Below are 23,389 nucleotides of genomic sequence, written 5' to 3'. Positions count from 1 at the left end.
GACAGAGACAGGGGTAAGCCTCTGTCTTTCTCTTCAACAGGGGAAATGTCTTTCTATGGGTTATCAGTCTTTTCTGACAATTGGAAAGTAAGGCAAGTTTCTTGGTGGGTCACCTCACTTCTCTGTCTTCCCTGCATGTTATCCATAATCTCCTAAGAATGTTAAATACACAACATATCCACAGTTTTTCTGTGGACCTTTACGTGACTTTATACTTGATTTTGTTTGGTTATGAACCTTGTATTCTCCTTTCTCAGGCAGATCATAAACCTGAACTGAACTGTTATGACAGTGACTGGATGACACCATCCTATGAGCATACCACGCGCAGAGTAACTCGCTCTTACTCCCTCAGTAAGAGCTTCCTCAAAATTGAGCCAAAGCCTGAGGCATTAAGCTGTGGCTCCTCAGCAGAGGTTCAGGTGCACTATATCTTCACACCAGAGGCCATAGGGGAGCAGAAGAAAATTGTCATTTATTATTTGGTAAGACATATTTGGGGTTACTTTGATCTACAGCCACAGAAAGTACTGTGTCACCTATAGCTGTGTTCCATGATGAGCAACCAGAGCACTGATAGATGGCCAGTAATGATGATGAAGAGCATTTGAAATGGAAAGTGTGGCCTGCAACAGTGCAGTCTAAATACACTTCCCTAATGTTTCTTTTCTCTGTCTTCTCTGTGCAGAATTTTGGGAGATGACAATAATTGGAACAGACTGTAACATGCCGGCATTAAGAACTATGAATTTGTTAATTTTGGGGATCAGAGAAGAGTGACTAATTGAACTGTGACCAAACAATAACATGTCAGTCTCTCTTGGGAGAACAGGAAGAATCAAATGAATATCCAAATAGAATGTCTTTCTCCCCAAATTTGTTTCTCTGGTTATCCCATTTAATGACACTAGCAGAGAAGAAAAGACTAGCGTTGAAGAACAATAAAAATATCACTAGAACAGACACTTCCGTTCTGGTGGACTGCACAGAACATCGGGGGACTTAGGCTGATGTTCAAAAAAGAAAAAGAAACCTGTGCTAGAGATATCTATGTGCTTATTTTCAAAACTGCTAACAATTAATGAAAGGACAAGATACCTGTTTATCCCAGTTGCCTGGGAAAATTGATTTGAAGTGTGTACATACAGACAGCAAACAAGCAGTGAGAGAACTTCCATTTTTACTGATGTGGATCACACATCTTGAAATTCAAATATGGTGTTATGGAATAAATACTCTGTATCAAAAGTAACTGAATTAAAAGCATTTTTGACTGTGCAAAAGGAGTATTTTTTCTAGAAATGAGGGAATTACAGGAAGCATTTAGGCTATTGCTTGCTGCCTGACTTCAGGTACCTAGTTCAAGCTCTTATTCTTTGAAGCCTGTGGTCTTCTGTCCCAACTCTGTGCAGTTATAAAACTAGTCCTGGTGAAATTTTTCTTCGTAGTGTTTCATGATGCAACTGAGAGAGGAATGAAGAGACTTTTTGACCTCCAGTCTGTTCCAAATTGTTAGAAATGTGCAGATGACTCCCTAAGTTATGCGTGGTTAGAGGCAAAATGCATTTCAACATGATCTATATATGTAATACGTACAAAAGCAAAGATAAGTATGATCAGTGTGGTCCTGCTAGGAGCAAATATTTCTGTCTCCAAAGACCCAGTAAATTCCACCCTGGCACTTGTTTAGCATCCTCTTGGTGTTCCTCAGACTCTTACAATTAACCCACTGAACATTCCTTCTCCTACCTTTCAACACTGGTAGCAACAGTTCCAGGAAGATTTCTCTGTTAAACAGGTGATGGCCAAGGGACAAATCGTTTTAGCTGACACCCATGATCTGACTGTGAATCCTGGAAATGGTGAGCAGACCTATACCTTTTTAGCATTTCTGATGGTAATTTAGAGCAGGGGGGAATGTAGATAAATTACTTCAATTCAAACACTGAATTTAGCATTTCATTCAAACTTTGCACATAATTTTTGAATTTTCAAAATTAAGCCTTTTAAGATGAAGTGGCTTTGGTTAGTTTTGTTTTCTCTGAGTTCCAATAGGTGCTACTTTTTTTTAATGAGAAAATGTTAGAAAATTCTACCAAAAATAAGTATAATGTTTTGGCCATTTCCTAAAACCAGCACTTTCTGATGGCCGCTCTACCCTATTCTGATTGTAGATGCTTACCAGCGTTGTGAGACTTACATGTACAACAAGCAGGAAGAGTGTGCCTCCATTTCTTTGTCGTTCCCACTTCCCCTATTTTTTTAAATTGTTCCTGGCTTGTAAGCATGCAAACACATGCATACCTATATTGTAATCAACGCATTTAGATTTATTCACATAAACGTCCAAGGATTATGCATTTCAGTAATAGATACAGGCCGTGATGCAACTTTTAATGTCTTTTGTAAATGAAAAGAGGGAGACCTTTTGTAAGTCTGTGAGAAGGAGTTGCACTGCAGTGGATATAAACAGATGATGGCAGTAAAAGATCCCATGTGCTGCACAAAGTTCTGTATCCTCACTAGAAGTGGTGACTAAACTCCCACCTGGGCAGGTACCAAGGGATGTTCTGTTACCTTGTGTAGATTGTGACGTAAAGCTCAGGCCCAGACAGAAAGAGTTTTCCAGCACAGAGGTGCATTTTCTACCATGTTTGGAGCAATAGTTTAGTGTTCCATATATGTACTTACTTAGCACTAAGCTTGCCAAGTCATTCTTTCAGCCATTCCACAACCTTGACTGCTGTCACCCTTTGCAACAGCTCTGTTACTTTTTTTTGGCCTCAACTAATTTTTTGTAGATGTTGGAGCTTGAGGGGAATAAAGGGTTGGGAGCATCAAGAAATTATTCAACATGTTAACTGGGGAGAGTCCAAAAGGTAGGTTGAAGCCCTCCAAACTCGTGTCTTTTGTCAATTTACAAGCAGTCTTTGAATGCAGGTGTCTTCAGCAGCAGCCATAAATTTTAGTCATGTGTCAGTTTTCCGGCTCCAGATAACTAAAAATGTTCAGCATGAGTGAGCTTCACTTTTTTTTAATCTGGGGAAGGCAAATGCATATATTGGAACCTCTTGCATATTGAATAGTCTTTTGTTCTCCCTGTTAGCTTACGGGACATTTCGGTTGAGCTTCTCTGTCGAGGCAGCAATTGCTCCCCTGGCACAGATTCTTGTGTACACCACTTCACCCAGTGGGGAAGTCATCGCCAGCTCAGAAGATTTCCAGGTTGAAATGTGCCTCCCCAATAAAGTGAGTATAAGTCATGGCTTACGCAACCCATGTTTGTCTTGTGGACAGCAGCTCAGTTTAGATTTCCAGAATAAAGGCAGAATTTACAATGGGTTCATGAAATGTTCTGACTAGATGTTGACTGAGGACTGGTGACCAGAATAAGCTAAAATGCTATGAAAATAAAAAGTGGGGCAAGACAGAAACAAAAAGAGAATCACTCATCATTCTTTATTACATTGATCAAAGATGAATATGCATTAGACACTAGCAGACCTCAGTTCACTTGGCTAGAAGTGTCAGAATAATAATGTAACAGTGTCTGGAAAAGTGGTTGCTTGAACATCCTTTTGGATTTGCAGGTGAGATTGAGTTTTGCACCCAAGGAAGGTCTTCCTGCTTCCAATGCACACCTGAAACTCCACACCTCTCCAAGATCCCTGTGTGCTCTCCGTGCAGTGGACAAGAGTGTTCTCCTTATGAAGCCTGAAAATGAGCTTTCTCCCAGCTCTGTGAGTCTTGGCTACTTTTGGTAATGAGCAAGTACAAGAATCAAGCAAGTATTCACCAACAACACTGTAGACATGGGGCTATGTGTTTTTACAGCTGCATTCCTTACACTTGCTTTTTAGAAGCTGACATTTACCAGTGGAGTGTTAGGTTGTGTCTGTCCCTGTAATTGTTGACCTGCTGCATTTTTCCCTGTTATTCGCACTTCCCCAGGTGTATCACCTTCTCCCACTGAAGGAAAGCCAGGGTTATACCTTCAGGGACTACTACTTGGAAGAAGACAATGCAAATCCATGTGTGTCACTTGACAATCTGTCATTAAATGGATTTCTCTATGTACCCATCTCTTCTGATGGTGAAGGGGATGCCTACAACATTCTCAAAGTAAGCACCAGCCTTTCATTTTTCTCTTTTGTTCCCTTTTTGAATTCAGTCTCCTCTCTTCTCACCTGCCCTGAAGGGCTTTTCTATAAAAAAATAAGCTCAGTTGCTGTAAACTCTCTCATGTTTGTACGCAATAAAATAATCAGGCCCAGTTCCCACATCTATTTTGCCCATAAATAGTAACTGAGTGCTTCTCTAAGCCACGAAAACTTTGAAAGGTCTCCTCCTCCTGCAAATGGGCTTGGGTAAGGAAACAGTCCTGATAAATTGCCTCTAGTGCCACAATAACAGAAACACCTCATTCACTTGTGTTTTCTTTCTCTGGTTTAAATAGGTATTTATTAAAGTATCAGTTAATTTGATAACCCACAAATCTGTGCATGTCCATCCAAAGCGTCCTGCACAAAGTTTTTTGGGTGCCCTCACTCCAGGGCATTCCACACATGCCATTTTCGCCGAGGCAGCTGTCCCCAAGGTAGGCCTGTGGCCTTACCTTTCCATCTGATCATGCCAAGATTTAGCCATAGTATGAGAATAACATGATAGGGACTCCACATCTGTGTCAAACCATCCTACCTGGAATGTACATACAAGCCCTTGTTATCCTGATCAATACCAGACTTAGGTACATCCAATCTTGACGTGCTAAATAAAGTTTATTTTCAAACAATTTTTTTGCATATTTTTGTTCTTCTTTCTCTTTGTTTACTAGGAATTGGGCTTAAAAGTCTTCACTAGCAGCAAGATCCATAAGCCTGAACTCTGCGAGCATTACCCAGAACACATGATGGAAAGGAGTTACAGTGGTTCTAGTACCTTCTTGGTTTTACCTCTCACACAACCTCCTGAAATTTACCTCCCTGCTTCTTTCCTTCTCTCTTTGAATCTTTGAGTATTAATTACACAGGCAGATCTGATTGTATTCAGATATGCTGACCTAATTAAGGGTCCCTCTGTTCTGGACCTAGTCTTAAAATCTGCAACTGATCACCTCTGCCTGTGTCTTCCCAGGCAGCCAGATGTGTCTGGCTAGAACAGTGTGCTTGGTGACTCCCACACCAGCCCCTACATCAGGGGAGGGCTTGTAGGCACTGAAAGAGTCTTTCAGCACAAAGCAGTGGGTTTTTGTTCCCATCAGATCTGAATGCAGCTATGAAAACCTAAAAAAGGATCATCTGCTTCCAGGCAGCCACATTCTAGCAAAAGCTAGAAGAACAGCTAGGGCAAATGTGGGCCAGGACAAATGAGAAGGTGGTACAATCTTGTGGGTAGATATTTTACCACTGGGGGCAGAGAGATTTGGTTTTGTTCCCAGTTTCCCCGGTTGCATGACTATAAGGGGCTAGGTAGGTCATGTCACCTCTCTGCAGGTTCAGTGACTATGCAGATAGGAGAATGATAATGCTTTTGGTTGTTTGCTTCCTTAAAGAGATCTGATATTGGAAAGACTATATAAAAGACTCACCTATATCACTTACTGACTTTTATGGTGCAGTACCCCAGCTCCAATTAAACAGCTGTAGCTTGTGGTCCAGTGACAGCTTCTAGACTCCTACTCATAAGAGATCAGACCATTGGTTTTGAAATAGAGGATTTGTCCAGAGTATGGTTCACGACAGTCTGCTTTTGGGAAGATGTAAATTCTTCTAAGGCTGATGGAAAAGCCTTTCATAAGGCACAACAGTGTGCAACACTATGAGAAAGCATCTTCCTGTATATTTGCTAATGGCCAGAGATGTAAAGACCCATGTTCATTTTTTAAAAAAATTCATAGAGGGAGGGTTAAGTGTGCCTTCTGTTTCTGGTGATGTATAAATGCAATCAGTTCTTCAACCTGATTATTAAACTGTGTGCCATGGTAATATCTGGGGACAGTAAGTATCACATTTGAATCTGTATTGCTGTATAAATATATCCTCAATAACACCATCATACATGATTTTTTTTGGTACTGAGGGGTTTGCTGGCAGTGGGGATCAAAGCTGTTCTTTCAATTTTAAAAGTTGACCTAAGAATAACAATTACCTGGAGGAAAAGTGTGTTCCTGGTTTAGAATGGAGTTTGACACATCTTTTCTTTCCTTCCGGCCCTGGAATACATTTGATAGTCACTACAATGAATCTGCATGGAAAGTTTGCTTATGACATGGCAGAAGATATGGTTGATGGCAATCCTATGGAGACTGTCCGGAAGTACTTCCCTGAGACATGGATCTGGGACATAGTTTCAGTGAAGTAAGTGTTTAAAGGAACATAGAGTGTGGTCACTAGGCCAAAACCTTGGACTAGGTTAAAGCCTCGGTGGATGTATCAATATTTCAGCGAGAGGAGTATTTCTAGTAGACAAAGGGATTTTTAAGGACATTAAGTATAGGATGCTTTAGAGGAAGATACAAAAGCCAGTGCCTATATCCCAGCAGGTCAGGGGTTTGCTGTCAGCAGATGTTGCTCAGTAGGCTGAGAGGAGAATCAATGAACACCAGAATATAACAGAAATCTTGTTCTCTGTCCTTCACCAGCTCCGAGGGAAAAGCTGATCTAGAAGTGACCATCCCTGACACCATCACTGAGTGGAAAGCCAATGCATTCTGCACTTCAGCAGACACAGGCTTTGGCCTGTCCCCGACAGCATCCCTCAGAGCCTTCCAGCCCTTCTTTGTCGAGCTCACCATGCCCTACTCTGTAGTGCGGGGGGAGTCCTTCACACTGAAAGCCACCGTTTTCAACTACCTGCCTGCCTGCATAAGGGTAAGAGATGTCACAGCTTTGCTCAGCCTTACAGCTGAGTGGAGACTACAGTGGGCCTTTTCTAACAAAGTGTTCCAAGCCAGGTGACTGATCTTCAAATGTGATTTCATATAGGTGTAAGTTTGTATGAATCCTTGTATTCAGTGAAGAGGGAGTGTGCTTTCCTGCCAAAGTTTTGAAAGCTGCATTTGATTCAGAGCCTGAAGCTCTGCTACTGAGGGCCCCCCAGCCTTGTCATCACAAATTTGTCATTATTCTACAAAAATAGAGAACTTGATTTCTTCACACATCACAGAATCATAGCATACCCAAATTCCAGGTTCACCAGGGTGGATATTTGTGTTCAGCCTTTAGTCTCATCTCACAAAACTTTGAGGAAGATTTGCTGGAATGTGCAGACTTCCTGTAATTTGTTGCATATGTCCCTAAAACACTGAGGACAGCTATATAGCTTCACCATTCTTGCATACCTGCATTTTTTTCTAGCAAAAAAAGACAAGAGAAAATTTGGGATGGGATTAGTACAGAATCTCAATCACCTGTGCTTAGTTTTTTATAAATACAGATTTTTATTCTAAAAGCAATGAAGATGAAACAAGGAGGGGCTTATCCAGTCATTCCAAAGTACTCTTACTTACGTCCCTGTATTTCCTATTTGTTTGCTATTTTCAGGCTCTTTATTTCACTTTTCCTTGTTCCCTTATTCTACTTTTCTTTGTTCCCTTACTAGCTTTCCCACTGCTGGTGTTTTATCTCTCCACCTAACTAATCACAAGGGAAATCTTTAATTCATGGCACAACTGGTCTGTGCTATTCATTTTCCCAGAATCGATTTCCTTTCCAGAGATCCTGTTCTCTACACTTACCTCCCTGATCTCCTACAATTGTACAAATTTCAGTAATTTCCTCCTTGATCAGGCAGTTCTTTCTCTGCAGTACCCATAATGTCCTGGTGTAACCAGCTCCTCTACCTATTTCCATGTACTGCATTGTCTGCAATAACTCCAGCTTCCCTGCTGGACCAGACCTCATGACCCCTCTCTGTACAACTGGCAGGTCAGTGTGTCTCTGGCTGAGTCTGCTGATTTCCTGGCTGTACCACTGGGGAAACAGGAAGAATCCTACTGCATCTGCGTGAATGAAAGAAAAACTGCTGCTTGGGCAGTAACACCAAGATCTCTAGGTAAGAGACCAGATGGCAAGAAGATACTGGGATCAGGCATCAGTGTATGGCATCAGATCTTTGGTGTGAGGAGCTAGGTGACTCCAAACCTGTTTGGAAGGATCTTCTCTGCATCAGAAGTCCAGCCCTGAGGTTGAGACACTACACTGGGTGTAGTGTTTTAATAGAAATCACAAATTCCCTTAATGCATGCAAAAAACTCAGACATTCCAGTTGTGGTGCTAAGAATGTCGTGTCTTAATGTGCTTGGGTCTGAATTTTTTTAATCAAAGCTTGCTTTCTCTGAAGCCTCCCAGAAACAGACCATTTGATTTATGAGACCTTCCCCATCACTACTCTTCATGCTGATGGACTAACACCTATTTGGGGGGGCCATCACAAAGGAGGTGATCTGGAAAGATGAATCTGGATCAAGATAAAACCCTCTCTCAGATTTAGTTCTCCTCTTGGAAAAGCTTCTCTGTAATACACCACAGAGCTCCCAGCACAAACACAAACCTGCATTTCCCTGGCTCTGCCTGGCAGGGCTGACTGACCCCTGTTTCCTCCAGGGCAGGTGGAGTTCTCAGTGACCACTGAGGCCCTAGGGAACCAGCAGCCCTGTGGGAACTACATTGTGGAGAGCCCTGAGAAAGGGCGGAAGGACACGGTCATCAGAGAGCTGCTGGTGGAGGTACGTGGGCTGCTCATTTTGGTGGCACAGGAAAGCAGCAGTAGTAACAGCAAGAGCTGCTGTGTGATAAAGGTTTTCTGGTTTAGCCATGAGAGCAGCAATAATGGCTTGTGGGACTCTTATTCTGCAAGCTTTTACAAAAGAAGCACTGATAAATCTAACACAGGCCGATAGAGCCCATAACTCATAATGTTGCCATCTCACAGTCAAAGCAGAGTCTTGCATTGCATAGAGGTACAGGAATAATAAGGCAGGCAATAATGCCAGGCTTTTCGGAGACACATCATATCAGAGATAAACGAGAAATCCTTGGGTTTGCCTGTAATAAATCACAGGGATAGGCTGTGAATAAAACACTAGACAGAAAGCTTATGCTTCTCCTCCAGCCCTTGGCCTATACTCTGGAATATGGAGCAGTCACTACCATCTTCAAATATTTCTAAACAAAACTAGCATCACTGTTTTGAATTGTTTTTATTACATTTCTAAGAATGTTCAAAACAGTGTAACTAACCATTCATTTTTACATTCTTTTGTACACTTCTTTTCTTAAGCAGTGTTTTGCAATGATAAAAACATAGCTTTTCACATGATAAATTGCCAGTCATAAAATTAATCTGCAGTATAAGACTCCCAGTGATGCTATTAGCAAGCAAAGAGTACCAGCTTGTTGTATAGGGAAATCTATATAATAGTAAGTCCTCCTTACATTGCAGACATTCCAGTTTTCAGTAAGGCAGAGGTAGGATTCATGTAGCTTCAGGAAATGTTTTGCTAACCAGAATGTAATGATGGAACAACAGTCCTATCTGCTAGTGGGTTTTTTTTGTTTTTTTTTTTTTTTTTTAATTATTTACAAATGGATTTGAATGTATAATACATGAACAACTGTTTAACATTTCAGGAAATTTTCCTAATTTCATATACCCCTTCAGGAAAAAGACTGTTTTGTTCTTTGAAGATGCAGGAAGATAGAACACTGTAAAGTCTTTCCTCGCAGATGGCAGGGGAACGTAAATTACTGAACAAGTATTAGAGTTACTTCTGTCAGGGTGTCTGAGAGATGGCTCATCCTATCCTCTTACTGTGGTAATTAATCTACAGCAAGCCCTGACAGGATAGAATTGGAGATTAGCCTCCAAGGCTCAACAATTAATTAGCAGGGATGGATACAGTGTAACATCCTTGGGGTGAAGCTGCATTGCCTTGAGCACATGGATGACAATATTCCCTGCAGCAGGCAGTGCATCCCAGACAGAGAGAGGAGTGAATGTGCCAGAGGCCCCAGGGCATCTTCCTGCCCCTTGAGAAACCAAGCCTCACTGAGAGCTCTTTGGGAAAATGAATTTTTTTCACCCAAGGATTTTTCATTTGGAAAGGAAAATCTTTTAAACAATTAGTTTGTATGTTTTAATTTCCTGTTGAAAATCAAACAAATCAATGCGTTTCTCATTTAGTTGCATATAAGAATGACATACTGAAACAAGCAAGAAGGTGCCTTTTCAAACAGAAGCCTTTAGCTCCGTCACAGTTTATCCAAAAAAAACCTTTTTATTTTTTCTCTTTTTTTCCTGCTCTTTGAGTACTTTTCTGTCTTTTTGTACTGAAGAATGAGATAAAATGTATTCTGATTGTGAGAAAGTGAAGACAATAACACCATTGTTTACATGCTGGGAAAAAAATATCAGCTGGCAAAAGCTGGAAACCAGAAGTGAAACAATGGGAACTCTCCTATTTAGAGGTTACAAATTTGGTGCAGGGATCTCACTAAAATAGATTCTGATTTTAAAAAGTTTTCTAGTTAACATTTGATTCCTGAGTTTTCTGCAAAATATTTTCACCCATCTCAACAGAAAAGAGGGATTCTTTTCTGGCTGCAAAGACTAGACTAGAACTTAGAAAACAGTTGACTACAACACACATTTAAACTTTGGTTGTTGTCTTATGCCAGTTGTAGGTGCTTTGGAGTGCTCTAGCTGCCACCAGTCAAAGTTCTTGCATCCTCGCAGTGTGCCAGGCACTCAGCCATCACCACAGCCTGGAGAGCTCTGCTAGACTGGGCCACAGTGAGTGGCAGCTTGGATGACTGGGTCTCATGTCTCTGTTGATAACATCACCTTGCATGTTGTCTCCACCACAACCTGTGAAGCTGAAGGGCTTCTCTCTGTAATAAGAAAGACAAGAAAATATATTACATGTCATACTTGCAATTAGCCAGTGTGTTACAGTCCTCAATTATCCTCAGTTTAGCACATGGAGGAGAAAAATTTCTAGGCAATTTTCAAAGAATGCCTTTTCCTTTTGATATTTCTTCCTTTTCTTTGTCCCTGCTCTTTCTCTTTTTTTTTTCCTTTTCCTCAAGCCGGAAGGGACTGAAGTGGAAACCACGTACAACTCTGTGCTCTGTGCATCTGGTAAGAGCCATTTGTTTTCCAAAACTTTCTTTGTTGAAGTCGAAACTAAAGACCAAGGTGAAATAAAGGGTTTGTGAGTGCTCCACTCTGAGAAGAAAGGTACAGAGATCTGATAAAATTGAACAATCTAGATGTATGTCCAACTGTTAGTGAAAACAATTCTTCCTGTAGAAGAGCTGAGGATGTGATAGTGTCTACAATTAGAGAGGGAGAAGCATGTCTTTTAGGAAATGAGGCTGGCCAGGTCAATGCAAGGAGAGAGTATTTGGGATTTTATATGGTGACCTCGAATGCCTTTCATTTGACAGATGCAAAATCACAAACCAGACTCTGCAGTAAGCCAAGTCTTCCCACAAAAGCAGAAAAGGCTGGCAAAATAGGCTAGAAAAAGTGTATTTGTCAGTCAAGGCTGGTTGATGGTGCCATGTAGAAGTCCATGACAATCTGTGTGTGAGGGTATTGCAGCCCAATACAAAATTTGCAGGATGGGAAACTTTCATCAGCAGAATTACAGATGAATGGATTTGTTGAAGTCAGAAAAGCCCTCTTCAGGGGATAGTGTCTCACCCATGGATAGCTGCTACCCATTTATTGTTGCTACATCTGGAAATGCAACCAAAATGATCTGCTTTTTATTCCAGAAGAGTCGGTGTCGGAAACAGTCTCCTTGGTTCTCCCAGAGACTGTGGTGGATGGCTCAGCCAGAGCATATTTCTCAGTGCTAGGTAAGTGAAACCTCCTCAAAGTGTCACATGCTGTTTTGAAACACTGCTCCTTCAGGTTGTGCTCAGTCTAATGGCCAATTTACACTGTGAGTTGTCCTGTTGCCCAGGTGACATCATGGGCACTGCCATGCAGAACCTGCACCAGCTCCTCCAGATGCCCTTTGGCTGTGGGGAACAGAATATGGTCCTGTTTGCACCCAACATCTATGTCCTGGATTATCTGAACAAGACAGGACAGCTGAGTGAAGAGGTCAAATCCAAGGCCATTGGATACTTAGTGAGCGGTGAGCTTTTGCCTTTGTTCATCCCTTCCCTTGGCTACTGGATAAGGACACTGTTGGCTGCTGGCCTAGATGATCTGCTGGAGACTGTCTTCAGAAAGGAACAGGGTACTGGCAGGTTAGGGATATACAAGACAGTATCTGTAAGAAGGAATCCTACACTCATTTGGAGGTACAGGGTGAGAGACAGCATCCAAACAGGAGCACAGAAAAAGTCCAGGGCTGGCAATAACTCAGGATTTTCCTCCATAAGGAAAGGGTTATATGAAATACATAAATCAGGCTATAACCACTAATCGTGGCAGCTGCTTATGTGGATCTATAATTCTCCTTAGGACTGAGGTGTAGAAAGTATTGCTCATCTTTGACCAGGGCAGAATTTTACCACATTAGCTAGGGCACAATGACAGACACAACATCAGTGCCATCAGGTGGGCATCTGCCAGCTAGCAAGGGGCTGTTGTGACTCAGTTATTTTTGCAGGAAAATTTCATTTCCTGCAAAGAAAATTATCCTGTTTTCTGCATTCCTATCCTGTTTTCTGCATTCCTATCCTGTTTAGGACTCGCATTTTTAATCAATTCTCCTGTGGGAACCATTCTCCCATTTCTCTCAAGTCTGGGATGCATTTACCTTTCCTCATGAAGTCTTGGGCAGAGAGCAGCAACGACCACAGATAGCCAGTTTCCAGGTGCTTTTGGAGAGAGGAAGAGCACAAGAGTATAAATATTCAGAGCTGGGGGTTTCCCAGAACTTCCTTTGTAATACTGAGCAGCATAGGTCACATTTGTGCCATAACCAAGGGAGACAGTGTGTCCCATGTCTGCTGCATTTCTTTGCACGGGTCCTTGAAAAGCTCTGTGGCAACTGAAATACATTTTCACTCTTCATTTCAGGGTATCAAAGGCAGTTGAAGTACAAACACCGGGATGGCTCTTATAGTACCTTTGGGCCACGTTATGGGCAAGTTGGAAATACCTGGTAAGACTGCAGTACCTCTGGCTTTTTGTTTCTGCTTTTTATGCCCTCTCATTCCTCAGTGTTCTCTTGGACTTGGCCATTGTGGAGTTTGGAATGGAGGTGGAGATGAAGTTAAATGGGCCCTATGGCCTCTGATGGAGACAGGGCCTGCTCAGCACGTCTTGGTCCCCTCTATCACTTTCAGGCTCACAGCCTTTATCCTCAAGTCCTTTGCCCAGGCTCGACCTCACATCTTCATAGAGGAGAAGCACATCCAGGATGCTTTGAACTGGCTTACTCAAAAGCAGAAGGAGAACGGCTGTTTCCGTAGTTCTGGGACGCTCCTGAACAATGCTATGAAGGTAACACATCTCCTGGTTGGCTCCACATGGGTTTTGTCAGGCTGGAACTTGACCATAAGTCACTCTGGCATCAAGAGAGTTATTTCAGCACTCAGGGTGTGGGAAGGAGTGAGGAGTTATATATGTGGGCTATCACAGAAGCAGGAAGAAGTCAGCAGCATCTTCTGAAGGACTCAGTGTGAAAAGGAGACCAGGGAGAAGTTGTCCCTGCAGGATGTAGGTGTGTAGCACAGGGAGAAGCCAGTGGCACTGTGTGGGATCAACAAGTACTTTTGTGTTTCCCTGCAGGGTGGAGTGAATGACGAGGTCACACTGGCAGCCTACATCACCATTGCACTGCTGGAGATTCCTCTGCCTGTAACCGTACGTGTCTGCACCCCAACCTGAGCCACAGATGGTACTAACCTGCCCTACTAGTGTCCCCACACCCAGATTATCAGGTCCCTTTACCTTTGTAAAGAAGAAATCCTGTCTGAATAGTCTTTCCATTTAAGCCTAGACTGAAGGAACATCTTCCTCCATTCTGCTCCCCTGTCCCATCCTATGAACACATTTCACTTAACATTTTTCTGAGTTATTTGTGGATGATAATGGATTTGCTCCATACAGCGTGGATTGACAGTGAGTTAAATAATATTTAATTCTCTGAAGTGAGCCAAATAGGTTTTTTGCACCTACAGAAATCTCCTTTTGTTTCTTAGAATAGTACAATCTTGTTGAACGACTCCTGGACCTGTTGGGCAGATAAAACACCACAGGTCTGTAAAAGGATGGCACACTCAGGCATTCATTGTCATTTTCTCTACTTACTCTAGGTGGTTTTATGGGAAATCCCCATCCTCAGTGCTTGAAGAATAAGGTATACATATACATATACATATACATATACATATACATATACATATACATACACATACACATACACATATACATATATATACACCTATAGGGAATACCATCATGGCACTCTGTGAAAACCCTGAGGCCCACTTAAGAGCAGTGTGGGTTTGGTCATTCTGGTCCCCTCACTTTGAGACAAGGTGGTGGTGCAGGTAAAACTGGGGTAGCAATCACAGCAGGAGCACTGCTGGGCCAGTGTGGTTGCCAGGCTGTTGCAATCCCTCTGCTCCAAATGTAGGAGGGAATGTTCTGTGTTCAAAGTATTTTCCTGTGTAGCAAGAATGAGCAGAAGGAATTTTTTTGTCTGTAAGGTGGCATGGATGGTACTATCTTCACCAGAAGAGCTTTCTTTCATTGTTATGTCGGGTGTTTAGAAGCCAAGCTCTCAGGCAGAACCATATTGGATAACGAGGATGTTTTCCAGCTTCCTGAGTCCAAAATTGCCACGGAATGTGAAGGAAGGGGTTTGTCACAATCTGAGTGGGGTATGGGGGCATTTCAAATTAAGGTGCATGAACTAAGATTAGTGCACTCCTTAAGTAATTAAGGCTCATACAGAATTTTTCTCTAAGTAAAATAAGCCATATTAAACCCTCATAAATACCTCAATAGCACTGTCCTTAGTACATGTGTCTACTGTCACATCCTGTCACTAGACTGCACTCCTCCCCAGTATTTCCCTTACCAACCGTAGTAGCCAGAGACACAACCAATTTTGGTTTTATTCTTTGCTTTCTTAAAACCAGCTTCTCCAAAAGAGTTCACAAAAGATTTCTTCTTCCAGTACACACACAATCAAAGTCAAAGCACGAAGCAACAGAAAAATATGTCTTTTCTTTCTAGACATTTTGTTAAGCTGTAAATGTGCTGTTAGCTTTCAGGTCATGGCATGCTCTTACTGCATAGCTACTTTTTCAATTTTATAGCAGCTTTTCCATCACAAATGAGGAGTAGTCGTCTCTTGCTTAAAGGTTGTGGTATAACAGTGTCTGTTTGTCATAAGATCATGTAAAGTAGCTACATTTTATTTGCTGTAGTGGTTGCGCTCTTAAACCAGTACATGCATTACTAATGTGAACATCACAGAAACATTCTAGACAATACAAAAAACACGCTCATTTTTTCTTGTGCACAATGTGCAAACTAGAAACTACAATACTTCCAGCAAGTGAATTTTTTTCCAAAGGCCCTGGAAAAGGGGAAATTAACAAAAAGGAGAGGATAGAGCAGAGGGCAAAACCACAGAACAGTCTTAGAGTCATAGCTGTTGGAAGAAAGCAAGTATTCAGTACAGCTAAAGCAATAAAGTATTTCAGAGAACTCCTCTTATCCCAGAACACAGTCAGACCACTAATTCTTCTCAAGGAAGAAGGATTGCAGTGCTACTTCAGTCTTTAAATCAAAATGAGAAAAAGCATTACAACAAGACATGCTAAAGAAAAGTAGATGCAAGATAAGGAATAGAGTTTGGCTTCCCATTTGTTCTAGGAATTATTAGGTCTGGAGGGAAGGGATACAGCATGGTAAAATCTTTGTGAGGCCAGAGAGTGGGATGCTAAGGCTGCACAGATACCATCCCGATCCCTGTTGTTCTAAGATGGAGCTCATTATGACCACCTCTAATTCTGTCTCTCTCTCCTTCCAGCACTCAGTGGTGCGGAATGCTCTGTTCTGTCTGGAAACAGCAGCAAATCAGAAAGAAAACCATGTGTACACCAAGGCACTGCTGGCATATGCCTTTGCCCTGGCAGGGAACAGGGAGAAGAGGAAGGCACTGCTTGACTCACTTGAAAAGGAAGCTGTGAGAAAGGGTGAGTGTTCCTGGTGGGATGTGGCTTTCCCCAGCCTTACACCTTCCCTTGGTAGAAGGGCTTTTGTTAGTGGGGCAGTGGCTGCAGGCACTGGCCTCTGTGGCTGGGGAAAGGTGGAGGGAGAGGAAAGATTTATGCAAAGGGATTACTTTCTGGAGAAGTCCCTCTCAGGGCCGAGTCCTTCTTCTCTGCTCGGAGGGAGCTGACCAGGAAGCACCAGGCACCATCCCCTTGGTGCTGAGCCCTTGTGTGGCTCTTCTCCCACCTCTCTCATCCCACTCCTGTCACCACAGCAGGCACTGCTTAGCCCAGGCTTAGCAATGCTCAGGGACATTCCTGCCTTCCAGGGCAGGGGCTGAACACAGAGCACAATGCATGTCAGTCAGAGAAGAGATGGGTATGCTGAGAGAGGAAATGAGCACAGGGCATTTTGGAGGCCACAGCACAAGTTCTGAGTCGTCAGGGAAAATCCTGTAATCACTTGAAACTAATCTGCCCAGGTCAGGCAGGACAGAGAGTTTGGCCAAGCGATGGCAGTGGAACTGTGAAGGGAGTATCCCCACACCTTTTGCCTTCTCCACCTGCGGGTGACTGGTAAGCCCTGGTCACATTCTTTGGGCCATTTGGCCTCACGGAGTTTGTCGCTGCCGGACCCCAGCTTCTCTACTCACAGAGGGAAGGAGCAGCATCCTCCTGAGGTCTCTGTTTCCCTGCAGTGCCCAAGTCCATAAATGTCCATGTGAAAGTGGCGTCTGGGCGTCAGGCTCAGCAGTCTCATACTCATTGTACACCTGCAAAATGAGTAAACATCTGGCCCTTCCCAATTCAGCCTGCATGACAGGGACATCCTGGAGGCTCCATCCTCCCAGCTGGAGCAGCAGCAGGTCGAGAAGTCCCTTGCAATATTTAATAGTAGCAATTGTTTGTTGTCTCTCTCGCTGCCTCCTGTGAAGATGGGTCTGTTCACTGGCAGCGGCCTGGGAAGGAGCCCGAGGCTGATCTCCCGTACTATCGCTCCCGAGCTCCCTCTGCAGAAGTGGAGATGACAGCCTACGTGCTCCTGGCTCACCTCACCTCGCAGCCAGCCCCTGCCCAGGAGGAGCTGTCCTTTGCATCCCTTATCGCAAAGTGGATCAGCAGCCAGCAGAATCCCAATGGAGGCTTCTCTTCCACCCAGGTGAGCTGCTTCCCTCTGGCCACCTCACACATCAAGGTCAGAAGATGGGACATGTCAGAGAGCCAGGTGGGAGCCCAGGAAGTTTTGTCAGGAAGATGGGGACTGGAGCCCTGCAGTAGATCCATGCAGTACCTACCATGGCTGCCAAGTTCTCCAGAGGCTGTAGACAAGTATGTCAAGTAGTGCCCCTGGGAAGGGAAATATGCTGAAGCTGCTCTCTCTCTCTCTCTCTCTCTCTCTCTCTGTCTTTTCTTCTGAGCACTGCAGAAGGTGAAGGATGGAGGGGAGAGTGCCAGGTGAGGGAAAGGGCAGCCTGTGGGAGGACAGGCTGTGGAGAGGCTAATTGCATCTCCTGGGTGCTGGGACTCATCTCTTTCAGGACACAGTGGTGGCTCTCCAGGCCTTGTCCCTGTATGGAGCTGCCACCTATGCCAAGAGCGGGGCAGCTTCCAAAGTGGCCCTGCAATCTGGAGGGGATTTCCAGCAAGACTTCCAAGTGGATCCCAGCAACCGGCTGCTGCTCCAGCGCGTGCCCCTTCCCCAGGTGCCAGGGGAGTACAGCGTGGAGGTGTCTGGTGAAGGATGCGTCTACCTGCAGGTGAGGGTGATGGGAACAGCTGGCATCTGGGAAGGGAGTCCCTGGCCAGGCAGGACCAGGGAGAGGACAGGATCATAGAGTGATCCAGGTTGGAAAAGACCCTGAGGTCACTGAGTCCTTCCACTGAGGTGGAGGAGAGTAAAGAACGGGAGGGAGGGCAGAAGCGGAAGGCTGTGGGTAAAAGGAAGCTGATAAAAAGAGTAGAGAAATGTGAGAGAGAGAGTGGGAGAGAAGGAGGGAAGGCCCTGCAGTGTGGACGAGCTGTGAGAAGCGGGGGGCCTGGGTGGGGAGAGGGTTCCCTCTCTGCCACGATGAGCAGGCACACTCACGCTCACACAGAGCTGCTGGCTGTCCCCTAGACAAGCCTGAGGTACAACGTGCAGCCCACGCAGGAGGAGGCGCCCTTCATGCTCCATGTGTACACAATCCCAGAGGCGTGTGGGGACTCCAAGGCTCACAAGGTCTTTGACATTGGCATAAATGTCAGGTGAGTCTGCGCTTTGGTCTGAGCTTTCCTGTCAAGCCATAGGAGCTGGGGGAGGTCTGCTTGTCCCTGTGGTGAGGCAGTCTGGAAGCTCTGGGAGTGCAGCACATTCCTGGGAAGGTGAGCAGGAGGCAGCTGTCCTGTGAGGAGAGGCTCTGTAGGAAGCATTTGTCCTGCTAGCCTAAGCCTGGCCTAGTGGGAAGCTGTGTAGATGACTTGCAGAACGGAGAAGAAGGTGCTGGGCTGCCAGGTGGGGTGCCAAGTGTTTTGGAAGTGCTGCAAGTGTGCCCAGCTCTGAGCTGCTGTGCACTGAATCTTTGTTACTTGGTTCCTCAGTTACACAGGAGAGCGCAATGTCTCCAACATGGTGATTGTTGATGTGAAGATGCTCTCAGGATTTGTCCCATTGAAGTCCTCAGTGGGGAAGGTAGTGTGCTGTGTAAAGCATTTATTTGAGTATATTTGTTTTCAATCTGGGGCATCAATTTCTTTCTTTAAATTAGCATTTAATTATCTTCCTGGTATCTTCTCCTTTCTTAAGACCTGTCCATGTTTTACCTCCAGATCTCCCACCCCTCAGCTCTGCAGTAGGGGTGAATGAGGGATGCCAGCAGCAGCATTCCCTTCCCAGTCCTCAAGCTCTTGTGGTAGCTTGCAGTTATATGTGCTGATTAGCCCCAGATCAAAAGCTGGAAGGAGATCATCAGGTCATATATTAGGGGCTCAGGGGCCTTGGGAGATATATGACAGCCCTGACAATGATGGTCTCTCATTCCATTTTTGCATCAAGAAGATGAAAGAGCCTGAGATGGTGGGAGCTGGGGAAAGTCTTAGTATGCAGGGCTTCATACAAGTTTGTTTGACAAGTCCCCTGGGAGGTACACTTCCTGTGCTTTACTACTCAGCACCTACATGGTGAGATTTTAGTGGTGGGGAGAAACCGAGGAGGACTCACTGACTTTGCTTCAGATCATCAACCTCCTCCACATCTCTTTTTTCCAGCTCTCAAACACGCGTTTCTACCAGATCCAGCGAACAGAAATGAACACAAACCATGTTTTGCTGTACATCGAGCAGGTGCGGAATAACCCAGGGGTGCTGTGGGGCACACGTGGAGCTCTGCAGCACAGTGGCAATAGCACAAAATGAAGATGGAGAGCATTGCTAACATCTCCAGGCTTGTAAAAACAGAACATAAACAAGTCACTCACCTTGTCTGTCTCATAGGAGACCATTCTGTCCCAGCCCTCAGCAGGCATTCCCTACACCCTGTGCACAGATGAGGCCCTAATTTCCCCACCAGCAGAGCCTCCCCAAGGATGGGGAATGGTCTCAGGGTTTGCCCCTGCCCCTCAGCCAGTCCTACAGCCCTGTGTCCCCCCAGAGCATGTCCCCAGGGTGGCTGGGGACAGCGTGGGGGCCTGGGGTCAGTGCCCAGGCACAGGGGAGCCCCTGCAGTGCAGAGCCCCCCTGAGCCTCTGCTGCTTCCCTTCCCTTCCCTTCCCCAGCTGGGCAGGGAGACCCTCAGCTTCTCCTTCACGGTGGAGCGGGACATCCCCGTGCGGGACCTGAAGCCAGCCCAGGTGAAGGTCTATGACTACTACGAGACAGGTGAGTGCCAGGAGTGCCTGTGGGAGTCAGGGTGGGCAGTGGGATGCGTGCAGGGCCGGGGCAGCTGTGGGGACACACAGCTGTCCCCAGCCTGGCACTGCCACCCCAGCCCTGCCCTGAGCTCTGGGAGCGCAGAGGGGCAGGGGTAGGGCCGTGGATGCTGGGGTCCCGTCTTCATTTCTGGCCCTGGAGCGTGGCCGTGCCTGTGCTTCCAGGCAGAGCTGCTGCTCCTTGTGCCTCTGCTGTGCTGGCTGCTGTGCCATGGTGGCAGTGACAGAGCTTTTTGTCCCCACCTCAGCCCAGTGTGCTGGGAGGGGGTGTCTGAGCAGCCCTTGGGTACACTGGGGTGGAGATCTGCAGGAGCTGCCTGTGTAGGAGGCTCTGATTTGCTGCCACTGCCCCCAGGCAGGGCTGGGACTGGGGCTGCCCCCACCCCAACTGGGATGTCTGGGGAAAACTGGGGATGGTGGCACCAGCCTGCTCTGGGGTCCTGGGAAAAGCATCTCTCTGGCACCCATCCCTCTGCTGGCAGTGCCAGGGGTCATGAGAGCTCACTCTCTCCCTTCCATTCTGTTTTCCAGATGAGTTTGCTACACAGGAGTACAATGCTCCCTGCACCACAGGTAAGGTACTGCATCCTTCACTGCTCTCTACACCTTCCTCATTGTATTTTTGGTCTTCCAGCAAGCACTTGTCTCTTCCTGTTTGAATTTGGATGACACTGGCCCAACTTACAGGCACAGATCTTTCATGGGAGTTACAGAGATGGCAAGTTTGGCTTTGGCTGCTACTGTCTGGAAGAACCTGTGCTCCCTGCTCAGGTTCCTGTTGCTCCAGGGCCTCTCAGGAGGCAGCTGTGCCTCATCACCCTGGGCAGTCAGCCCTCAATCTCGATTTGGAATGTGAGCTGGCAGGACAGTATACTGTCATCTTTGGGGGATCCTCTGCAATGCAAAGCCATGTGTGTTTGGCTTAGGAGCTCAGGTAATTCAGATGCTTCTGTAAAAAGCTCTGACCAAGGTTATTTCCCTACTCCTATGTGGAGTCTCCCAGTGTGAAGACTGGCAGGTCTTGCTTTCCATCAGTTGCCTAGTTTCAGGTATATCGAATATGAAGGCTTTTGGGAAGCAGAGTTCCGGGGAAATGGTTTTTCACAGGACCTGACTGTGACACCTGGGAACAGAGAAAAACTGATTTGGACTTGGAGAAGGCAAAAGCTTTGCCTTATGCTGGTGGGTTTATCTCCTTTAGTGTTTTTATCTGAGAAAGTAGAAAAGAGTCTGAACTCTCACACTTCTATTCTATACTGCTTGTTAATTTGGTCTGTGTCCACAGGTACAGCTGTTTTCTGCTGATTCTGCACCTACAGTCTCCCTTCATGGAAAAATGTGCAGAAGTGGGTAGTAAGACATTTCCCAAAGGCGTTTTGGTGTGGTCTGGTTGTCCAGTGTGAGACTCATGGGGAGACTTTAGATTTTAGGCTACTCTTCACCAGTTCTGTTACAAGGCAGAGATTTTATCTTCCTTGGAAAGGGTGATGGAAAATTGCTAAGAGGCTCATCCACTAATCTAAATGTACAAAGGTGGCCTGCACTGACTAAAAGGCAGATCTCAGTTGCCAAGCTTCCTTCCCTGCCCAGTATAGCAGAGCAATAGAGTGCAGTACATCTCTTCCACTCCTTGCAGAGAAATAAACAAACACTTCTCTCTGATACATCTTGCCTGTTTGCACTGTGCTCCTGTGTACATCTCAGCTGTGACAAATCCCACTCTGCTTCTCTCTCCCAGTGGGTCAGGGAGAATTTCACCCCTCACTCAGCCTCTCACTGCCTTGAAGGTACACAAGTAGTGAGTGCTGTGGATGACCCTCCACCCTGGTAAAACAGCAACTCTCTCTCCTGCACTGTGCTTCACACACCTGGCTTCCACATCCACATCTTGCTCCCTCTGCCTCTCAGCCTTAGAAAGCAGATGGACATATCTCTCTGACTCCTGTTCCCTCCCATCTTCTTTCATCCTTGCAGAGGAGGTAGACCAGAGAAATGACTGAAGAACACTCCCAGATGCTGGAACCCAGCTGCCTCACTACCACCACCACCACCACAACGTGATATATTAATAATGCCTGCATGGAATGGAAAGTGAACTTTGCAAATAAATTAACCGTACTCATCAATGATTTTTGAACAGTTTGTTCACAATTCTGATATTTCCTGCTCATCTTTCAGTCACAGATTTAAACTCCCTGGCTTCTTCGGTTAAAGAGTAACCCATCTAGCAATGCCTCTGGGCAGGGAAATAAGGCTAACAAGTGAGGAAAGAAAAAGAGGACAGAATTATGTAAGTGGGGGTCAGTCTTTCTAATGTATCTGTCTCTTCATTATGTTCTCTGAACTTACCATCTGAGATGCAGTCTAACCAATGGAGAAGGATGGGTAGCTCTTGGGAACAACTTCTCTCCCCTGGCTTACAAACCATAACCTCAATTTAATTGGTCTCTGCAGAGGCCCATCCATGTCTCCCACCATTAGGCAGCCATTAGGAAGATCAATTAATGTTACATAAAAACCAGCTTCTATGATCTTCCCTGCAAACACCCCTCCTGGGATTGTCTCTTGTTTGTAGAAGAGTAGGAGAAGACAGAGCCTGCCCTCTTCAATGATTAGACAGTGCCAAGGGGGCAGGAGGGATGTGTGCATGCATTATGCCTTCGGCTGTGAACTTAAAATGGCCTGCTCTCCAGCTGAAGCTTGAGCCTTCTTGTTGAAGTTTCCATTATCTCATGTCTGCTACTTTTGGGAGATTCCCAAGGAGAAGCTAATGGCACTTGCCACTAACCTACCTGCCTAAGTCTAGTTTAAATGGTACATTCATTTAAATCATATATTACTTTGATGAAACTGTCTCTAGGCCACTTAGACACCTCCAGGAATGTTCCCCCTTTCTTTGTTTTGTCTCATGAATTTGTGGTTTTAACTTCTGAATGCAAAAATAAAACACTTATGTGACTGTTTATTCTCATTAAATGCTTCGTGTTAGGTATCATGGCATGTTGTGCATCCAAAGTATGCACAGTTCCATCCAATTTCTGGTTTAGCATGCCTGTACAATCAGTGTCATTGAGAACAAATAAAATTCTTCATCTGTTTTGCTAGATCTTAATATTGTGTCACTTTGTATTCTGTGATGTTTGGTGTTTACACACTCAAGACCTTCTGACACCTCACTCATATTCAGAAGAGTCTGTGGAATGAACCAGCTTCAGTGGCAACTGAGCAAAATTTCTAATGCAGCTAAATTGCATTTTGTTTTGAATTAGAAATAATATAGCCATCTATTTT

General features: G+C 44.9%; 1 protein-coding gene across 1 annotated transcript in view; it reads left to right on the top strand.

The window, feature by feature from the left end:
• LOC134041148 (alpha-2-macroglobulin-like) overlaps window positions 1–22,098 on the top strand; it is a 35,574-nt gene extending 13,476 nt beyond the window's left edge. The window contains exons 12-37 of the mRNA XM_062487459.1: window positions 258–485; window positions 1,799–1,862; window positions 3,107–3,249; window positions 3,591–3,740; window positions 3,952–4,122; window positions 4,835–4,945; window position 5,069; window positions 6,230–6,356; window positions 6,641–6,869; window positions 7,926–8,052; window positions 8,604–8,725; window positions 11,088–11,139; window positions 11,781–11,864; window positions 11,972–12,148; window positions 13,042–13,126; window positions 13,311–13,467; window positions 13,756–13,830; window positions 16,013–16,178; window positions 17,132–17,355; window positions 17,735–17,953; window positions 18,313–18,440; window positions 18,774–18,864; window positions 19,440–19,514; window positions 19,946–20,048; window positions 20,630–20,671; window positions 22,073–22,098. Of these exons, the coding sequence (XP_062343443.1) occupies window positions 258–485; window positions 1,799–1,862; window positions 3,107–3,249; window positions 3,591–3,740; window positions 3,952–4,122; window positions 4,835–4,945; window position 5,069; window positions 6,230–6,356; window positions 6,641–6,869; window positions 7,926–8,052; window positions 8,604–8,725; window positions 11,088–11,139; window positions 11,781–11,864; window positions 11,972–12,148; window positions 13,042–13,126; window positions 13,311–13,467; window positions 13,756–13,830; window positions 16,013–16,178; window positions 17,132–17,355; window positions 17,735–17,953; window positions 18,313–18,440; window positions 18,774–18,864; window positions 19,440–19,514; window positions 19,946–20,048; window positions 20,630–20,671; window positions 22,073–22,098 (3,177 nt within the window). The remainder of the gene's footprint in view (window positions 1–257; window positions 486–1,798; window positions 1,863–3,106; window positions 3,250–3,590; window positions 3,741–3,951; window positions 4,123–4,834; window positions 4,946–5,068; window positions 5,070–6,229; window positions 6,357–6,640; window positions 6,870–7,925; window positions 8,053–8,603; window positions 8,726–11,087; window positions 11,140–11,780; window positions 11,865–11,971; window positions 12,149–13,041; window positions 13,127–13,310; window positions 13,468–13,755; window positions 13,831–16,012; window positions 16,179–17,131; window positions 17,356–17,734; window positions 17,954–18,312; window positions 18,441–18,773; window positions 18,865–19,439; window positions 19,515–19,945; window positions 20,049–20,629; window positions 20,672–22,072) is intronic.
• The last annotated feature ends 1,291 nt before the right edge of the window (window positions 22,099–23,389 follow it).

This window comes from Cinclus cinclus, chromosome 2 (assembly GCF_963662255.1).
Source record: "Cinclus cinclus chromosome 2, bCinCin1.1, whole genome shotgun sequence".
In the NCBI taxonomy this organism is placed as follows: Eukaryota; Metazoa; Chordata; class Aves; order Passeriformes; family Cinclidae; genus Cinclus; species Cinclus cinclus.
The sequence above is the reverse complement of the archived record's forward strand: the minus strand, read 5'-3'. Positions and strand labels throughout refer to the sequence as shown.